The 8,251-nt window shown below is 37.0% G+C and overlaps 1 protein-coding gene across 1 annotated transcript; it reads right to left on the bottom strand.

Annotated features, from left to right (window-relative positions):
* Window positions 1-6,180: 6,180 nt before the first annotated feature.
* LOC114822349 (auxin-responsive protein IAA31-like) lies at window positions 6,181-7,582 on the bottom strand. The gene is made up of 4 exons (XM_029096690.2): window positions 7,222-7,582; window positions 6,779-6,990; window positions 6,557-6,653; window positions 6,181-6,391 (listed from the first exon to the last, which is right to left on the bottom strand). The coding sequence occupies exons 1-4, from the start codon at window positions 7,458-7,460 to the stop codon at window positions 6,337-6,339; spliced, it is 603 nt and encodes a 200-aa protein (XP_028952523.1). The 5' UTR covers window positions 7,461-7,582; the 3' UTR covers window positions 6,181-6,336.
* Window positions 7,583-8,251: the final 669 nt, after the last annotated feature.

Below are 8,251 nucleotides of genomic sequence, written 5' to 3'. Positions count from 1 at the left end.
ATTGACTCTTCAAATCCTACTCAATTAATCTCAGATGATGAACATGTTCCTGGAAGCAACATTGCCAGTACAAGTCAAGGCTCAACACTAAGCAATACACCAGTAAAGCTGAGAAGCTTGGAGGACATTTATGCAAGATGTAACATGACCATTATTGAACCTGAAACTTATCATGAAGCCATTGAAGACAATGCATGGAAGGAAGCAATGAATTCTGAGATTGAAACCATTGAGAAGAATGGAACTTGGGAGCTGGTGGAAAGACCTGCAGACAAGCCTGTCATAGGAGTCAAATGGGTGTTCAAAACCAAACTGAATCTCGATGGATCAGTTCAAAAACACAAGGCTAGACTTGTGGCAAAAGGATATGCTCAGAAACCTGGTATTGACTACAATGAAACCTTTGCCCCAGTGGCAAGGTTGGATACAATTCGAACTTTGATTGCACTTGCAGCACAAAAGGGTTGGAAATTGTTCCAACTAGATGTTAAGTCAGCCTTCTTAAATGGAGTGCTTGAGGATGAGGTTTACACTGAGCAACCCGAGGGTTTTGAAGTAAAAAATGCAAGTCACAAGGTCTATAAGTTGAAGAAGGCTCTCTATGGTTTGAAGCAGGCTCCTAGAGCCTGGTACAGTGAGATTGACACTTATCTCACAAACTGCAATTTCAAAAGAAGCATAAGTGAGGCTACCTTATACACTAGAACTGATGATGAAGGAAATATGATCATAGTCTCTATATATGTTGATGATATAGTATACACTGGAGGTAGCAATACACTGCTCAGTGAGTTTAAAAGAGACATGATGCAGAAATATGAGATGACTGACTTAGGACTTTTACATCATTTCTTGGGAATGGGAGTTCTACAAACTGAAAGAGGGGTTTTTATTCATCAAAGCAAATATGCAAAGTCCTTACTTGTAAAGTTTGGTCTGGAGGATTGTAAGTCAGTGACAATACCTCTATCAACAGGTGAGAAACTGAAGAAAGTTGATGGAAGTGAGTTGACTGATGAAGGGTTGTTCAGGAAAATAGTTGGCAGTTTGCTATATTTAACTGCAACTAGGCCTGATATAATGTATGCAACCAGTTTGCTATCAAGGTTCATGCATGGTCCCACGAAGAAGCACATGGGAATAGCTAAAAGAGTTCTTAGATACATTCAAGGTACTCTCAGCTATGGCATTGAATTTACAAGGGACAAGGATGCTGTTTTGATTGGATTTTGTGACTCAGATTGGGCTGGCAGTGAAGATGACAGTAGGAGCACATCCGGGTATGCATTCAGTTTTGGTAGTGGTACATTTTCATGGGCCTCAGTCAAGCAAAACACAGTTGCATTGTCAACTGCAGAAGCTGAGTATGTCTCAGCAGCAGGAGCAACAGCTCAAGCCATCTGGCTAAGATTTGTTTTGGATGATTTTGGTGAATTGCAAGCTGATGCAACACCATTGTTTTGTGATAACATGTCTGCAATATCGATGGTAAAAAATCCTGTTTTTCATCAGAGAACCAGACACATAAACAGGAAATATCATTTTATTCGAGAAGCATTGCAGCAAGGATCCATTGATGTGAAGTACTGCAGAAGTGAAGAGCAGTTGGCAGATATATTTACAAAAGCTTTGCCTAAAGATCGATTCAATTACTTGAGGATGAAGTTAGGAGTAAAGCCAGTATGCAGCTTAGAAGAGGCTGTTGAGAATTAAGCTGCATTCTTGCTTTAGAAGTTACCCTGCAGAAGCTAAACCTGCAGATGAAATAAAAAATGAGCTGAGAAATGTGAAGAAATTAAGACTTTACTAAATCAGGAGTAGCCATTGAAATTCAACGGCTAGTTTCTTTTACTAGTTTAAGAAAGTTACAGCTGGTGTTTTTCTTTCTTTTGTCTTGTTAATTGGACTGAGCCTTCCCATCTTCTTCCAAGTGGATGGATGATATCCTCCAATAACCATTTATGGTCGGAGAGGAGTTCTAGGTTCCTAGATGTAGGATCTGATTTTAGACTGGCTGTAAAAAGATATAGTCTTTTGTAATTTGTCTTTTGAGATATATGAAAAATACATCGACTCTTGCTCTTCCCTCTCTCTCTTGAAAGAAACAAATTTCTTCAAACCCTTGCTCAAAGTTTCAATCCTTTTTATCAACCTAATCGATATGCCTGGTACCATTTCAAACAGTATCCAATTAGTTTACGTCGGAGACCATTCTTCAAATACTGGAGTTATTTTCAATTTACATTATTATTTTTTATCTTTGTTGCTATATCCCAGTTCATTTTCTGTGCAAGTAAACAAAAGCTATCCATGCCATGATTTCACGTTGTGTTTCACTTTTCTACCTTGTGCTTGGAAATTTGCCACTTCCATTCTTGCACGCTTCATTTTACTCAAAAGAAAACAGAAGGACTCACTCACGGCAGCGAGAAGAAATTCTGCAGCTTGTTATTCATTTTAAATGAGCTAGAGAGCAACTAGTTCTAGACAGATTATAACCTACATAGACATCACGTTGTGTTTCACTTTTCTACCTTGTGCTTGGAAATTTGCCACTTCCATTCTTGCACGCTTCATTTTACTCAAAAGAAAACAGAAGGACTCACTCACGGCAGCGAGAAGAAATTCTGCAGCTTGTTATTCATTTTAAATGAGCTAGAGAGCAACTAGTTCTAGACAGATTATAACCTACATAGACATCACGTTGTGTTGCACTTTGCCTTCTTCTTGGAATCAAATTTATGATTGGCAACCACTTTTCAGGTTGAAACCTTGTCTATAAGAAGTGACTCTGGAGATGAAATAGCATCTTACACTCAGGTATGTGATGAGTTTCTACAAAACCATTTGATTCATGTAGATCTAAATGTAGGTGATGATACTCAAAAAAGAGTAATTGAATGCTAGATTGTTGCGGGTTCATTTAATAATTGTGTTACATCATGTGTAGGAGGAAAGCTGCAGATACATGGAAGTCTCACGCAACAAGGACAAATTAGAAATCCAATCTGAGCTGAAACGTGTCATTTTCTGAAATCAGGTGATTTACATAAAGAAAACGAGGGCATGATAATGACGATCACTGAAGACGTTGAGAGGAAGGCTTTGCAAGCTAAGCTGGACAAAATGGCTACGGACCTTGAGGAGGTGAGGTTACTTAATAGCCACTTTCAAGAGGATCAGCTGTTACAGTTGTCTCACCAGAAACAAACCGAAACAGTCTGCGAACAGGTTGAGATGGAGACAGCGAGAACAATTCTTCGTTTAAGAGGTTGCTGCCCTTCAGTTTGAACTTGATGAGAACAATTCTACCATTAGTGCAAAGGGAACCAGTTTTTTGTTGCTATATTTCTTGTGAATCCGTTTGATCATCATCGTATTATTACTACTATGCTCTGCGTACTCAATTTTTTTGTCGGTTTTGGGACATATGCTTAATGTATTCTGCTGCTTACAGGTCAGAGACAAAATTGGAGATTTCATAAAGGGCGTATTTTCTAAATTCCAGGGTACGAATGTCCAAATATGGATTACGAAACGTATCGTACAGTGTAATACTGTGATTAGCTATGTAATGATTAGTTAGGTACATGCTCTTGTTGCTGTGGAAGTTTGCATTCCTGATTTTCTTTTGCAGATTTGGATTTTAGTTTCCTGGAAATGAACCCATTTACCTTGGTTGATGGTGAACCTTATCCGTAGATATGAGGGGGGAGCTGGATGACACTGCTGCCTTCAAGAACTTCAATAAGTATATTTCTCTTGAAGATTTTCCATACTTTAGTTCTACCTGTTTCTAGTTGACTACTTTTGGTTTGATTTTTCCTTCTGACGATATTTGTAATACTATTCAGATGGGGCAGTGTGGAGTTTCCACTGCCTTTCGGCAGAGTCTTAAGTCCTACAGAAACGTTTATTCATTCTCTGGATGAAAGGGTAATAACCTAACCGTTCCTTGTGCGGAAAGAAATTTATGATAAATTTCAATTTACTTAAGGATCAGCACTTTTTAAGAATTGTTCAAACTAAAGTTAAACATATATATTGCAGACAAGCGCGTCCTTAAAATTCACTGTGTTGAACCCAAAAGGACGCATCTGGACCATGGTAGCTGGAGGGGGTGCAAGTGTAATTTACGCTGATACTGTGAGTGGCCTGATGTATTGCAACGATATAGCTATACTGTCCCTGTAGCAGCCCTTTCAAAATTTTGGGTCTCCATTTTTTGCTTTAATTCATCGTTTCTGATTGAATGTGCACCCATTGCTATTTCTCCCCTCTGTTTCTTTGAACGTTGGGTACCTTTAAATTCATACCATGGCCTGTTGTAATATTCTGGCATCTTTATAACTTTTTTTATTGAAAGCGGATTAAAACTTGAGTAGAAGGGAACGGGCACACCAACTTAACCAATTGGCGTGATATTTGCATATTCATTTCTTGGACTTTTAAAATACAAATTTTCAATACGTTTTTCTTCATAAATTATCTTTGAACTTAATCCAAATTAGTGAGTGGAAGATCATGGCCCATAAAGTCCAACGGGGCAATAATTTAACTTATGAAATTGTGTTGACTCTCTATTTGTAACTTAGGTGGTGCTACCACATATTTCATTTTACCTCCTACACATTTCATGTTAATTTATATCCTTTAATCTTCTTCAATATATTCCACCCTACAACAAAAAATTGAAAAAAAATGTGAGAAAGGTAAAAATAGGTGTGTAATTAACATCACCCTTTATAACCTAATACTTTTCCAACTGTATTGATTCTCTATTGTAACCCACCAAATTCACATCTCTTGATGTTCAAATTATGCCCATAGCAAGGGAATAGCTTGCATATAGCCTTTGTTCCATACCTCTTTTTCTATCTCTTAAATGACTAGTTACGTGATAAGAGATATAGTTATGAAACGAGGACATAAGTTTTCAAGGGATGATTTGAGCTGGTATGGTTTGGTTCTTATATTGTTGATTGGGGTTGAACCGGTAAGGGTTGGGGTACCTAACACAGTGACACTCTAGACCTTGGATAGATTTCCAACATGACATCATTGATGAGGATGACCTGGTAGCTAATTAAACTTTTATAATTCCCTTGGTGGTCACACAATTTAATCAATAAGGAAGATCATTGCCCCGTTTGCCATTTGCCATTTTTCTCTGATTATCAATTTAGGTCCCTTAGTACTGCTCATGATGTAATGTAACCTAGTGGTTGGTTCATCTAAGTTGGCCTGCCAAGAATATAACAAGAATAAATAAAAGGGTTTTGTGGACAACAAACTTTAAGCTTAGCAGCTGAAGATAATCTTCCGCTATTTTCGATTGTATTCACATAACAAAAGAGATAGATACAAGTAGATACGTAACCGGTTTAAATTCTCTTTAACCGTTGAGATTACGAAAAATAGGGTTTAGCTTCCTAGTAATTTTTGAGACACCACCACCACGTTTCAAGAAATTGGGTGGTCAATGTTTCCACTTCTTAACATTATTATTAAGATCAAAATTATGATGTTTATAACTTTATCATCTATCTGTGAATTAATCCGAGTTAATTTCTGCAATCAAAACGATAGGAATCATGAGCATGATGGCGTGCACGTCTAAGCTCACCAACACGTGTAGCATGCAAGTGATGTCTTTGATGAGGAACATTGTTGCTAATTATAATTCTTCATCACGGGAATTAAAAGGCAACAATCTTGTTGTGACAAGGGACTTTAAACCAAATCAATTCCCACCTAACAACGCGAAAAGCACAGAAGAGAAAAAAAAGGAAGTGCACAAGGAAAAATAAAGACCAAGTATGGTCCTATATTAGCAAACCCTCATAGCAATATTTCAAAAGTCCCATGTTTTCCTTCACTTTTACTTCTGGAATAAGTTGGTTTGATCTGGATTTTGAAGATGCTTCTAAGAAATACAAGAAGTATAAAAATACAACTGTTATGACACGGGTGTACTAATTTGGCTTAAATATATTCTTTCTACATTCAAGTTTAAATCTCTCTTCGAAAATTAAATTAGATTATAGCACGTGGTCCAATATCCTAATGGATAGAGTGTTGGGTTTCTCCCCATACATCCCGAATTTGAAACTCCTCCATTTCCCTATATTGTTGTAATAGTTTCAAACTTTCTCCCCTCCTCTTAATAAGATTATGAAAAAAGAAAAGAAAATGCAACTGTTATATATTTGATAATGTACACAAGATTGGCCTTAGCCAAAATATGTATTAAATCTGATTTCTTTTGAGTAAGAAGTTATAAACCACCACTAAGACAAAAAATATTTATCTAAGAATGACCAAAATATAATTCAACTAACGTCTGTCTGCTCTAGTGATCTTCAACCTTTTCACTGTGGTCAAGAATATCCTGTGTTTCAAAGCCAAAATATGAGAAACACAATGTTAGGACACACAAGTATTATGAAAAACGGAGGAGAGGTTTGTAATGGAAATAGAGTTACTAAATGCCCATTGGATAACCATTTCGTTATTTGGTTACCAAACCAGCAGTCCTAGGGTTATGCGTACTTACTCCCAAGGCACATCTCCAACCAGCATCCAGTCCCCTTCTTGATCTTCATAAGTTAACACATGATATTTGTCCAAATGAAAATGATTATTCTCGGGACCTGCTCCCAAAAAATAGTGCCCAAATTAAAATACATAAATAAAAAGCAAACCCAAATATGATTTGATCTCATAAACTAGTGGTCCTATAATAAATTATTTAATTTTAGAAAAAAACAGAACTTACATAGAATGGTGGTCTGGAACATGAGGCAAAGAGATGAAATCAAAGCAGAATAACCATCATGGTCAAACAAATTCAATTTTCTACCAATTGGAACGCCCTCCAGGTAGACCTTCACAAATAAGGAGGGATGGCGCCTGTTGTCTGCTCCTCTCCCTGCAAGTGTGCTCCTCAAGATAGATTTGATTGGTGGCCAGTTTATCAGTGCTTGCTCCCTGAAAAAATGTCATCAACTTTCAGTCATAACATATATACATACTTAAATATTAGTTTATATATATATATATATATATATATATATATGTGTGTGTGTGTGTGTGTGTATGTGTGTGTGTGTGTGTGTGTGTGTGTGTGTGTGTGTCTATAAACCACAAAAGCCAACCGAGATGAGGACTTTTTGCTCGTCAGGAAAGGAAAAAAATAGAATGGTGGTTTTTCATACATACCTTGGGGTTGAAGTGGAAGACAAGTCACTGTGATGAGAAGGAGAGATGCTGAGGCCAAGTCTCAGATCAGTGCTCAAATCTGTTCTGGTGATGCTGAGGCTATTGCAGTAATTTCCATTGATTTTCCGAGAAAGAGAGGAAGAAGATGATGAGGCAGTAGGGCTAGGAAGATGATGATCAGGATGGTTGCTGCTATCTATTGAAGAAGATGATGAATAAGCTGCAGCTTTTCTTCCCATTTTCTACTCAGATGTGTTGAGAAACTTCAAGTGAAAATACATAAAAAGCCGCTATCTCAGGCCGTGAATCTATGTGCATAATATATACACACACACAACTACACCGGAAAGGAGATGTAGCCAAATCCCAAACAAAAGACTAGTCAGTTTGATATATTTTGTTACAAGGTTGGCCCACCATGTCCATGCAACATAACCCACGTGGATTCATTTCTCTACAACAACAACAACAACAACAAAGCCTTTTCCCACTAAGTGGGGTCAGCTATATGAATCATAGAATGCCATTGCGCTCGGTTTTGTGTCATTTCTCTAATTAAAAAAAAAAACTTCAATGCCTAATTTGAACAGCTCTCACATCATATGAAGCCAATGTTAAGTTAATAAATTCATAATATGAGAATCTTATGTCTTTGTGAGAAATATTCTGCAAATGACCGCAGTGAAACATTCATATATTAATTTTTCGCCTAAAAATATACCAAATAGTTTGGTACCTGAATTAAATTTTTATTTAAAACCAAATAACCTACTCAGGCTCTAACAGGTGGAAAAAGTTCTCAAGTATTCAATTAACTTAAAGGAATCAAATATTTAATCTCCTTTTACCTAATATATAATACTTGTCTATCTATTTATTCTGGTCCTGGTAATGTACTGACCATCTTCCCCAAAAGTGAAATCTTTTCCCATTTTTCTTTTTTATTTCTGGTCATGTTTCTGTGTAATTAACCATGCATGCTTGGCAATCAAATTGCATGCAGGCCCTCCTTGATTATAAAGTTGGAGAG

This window comes from Malus domestica, chromosome 16, assembly GCF_042453785.1.
Source record: "Malus domestica chromosome 16, GDT2T_hap1".
Lineage (NCBI taxonomy): Eukaryota > Viridiplantae > Streptophyta > Magnoliopsida > Rosales > Rosaceae > Malus > Malus domestica.
This window is presented reverse-complemented; position numbering and strand designations above follow the sequence as displayed.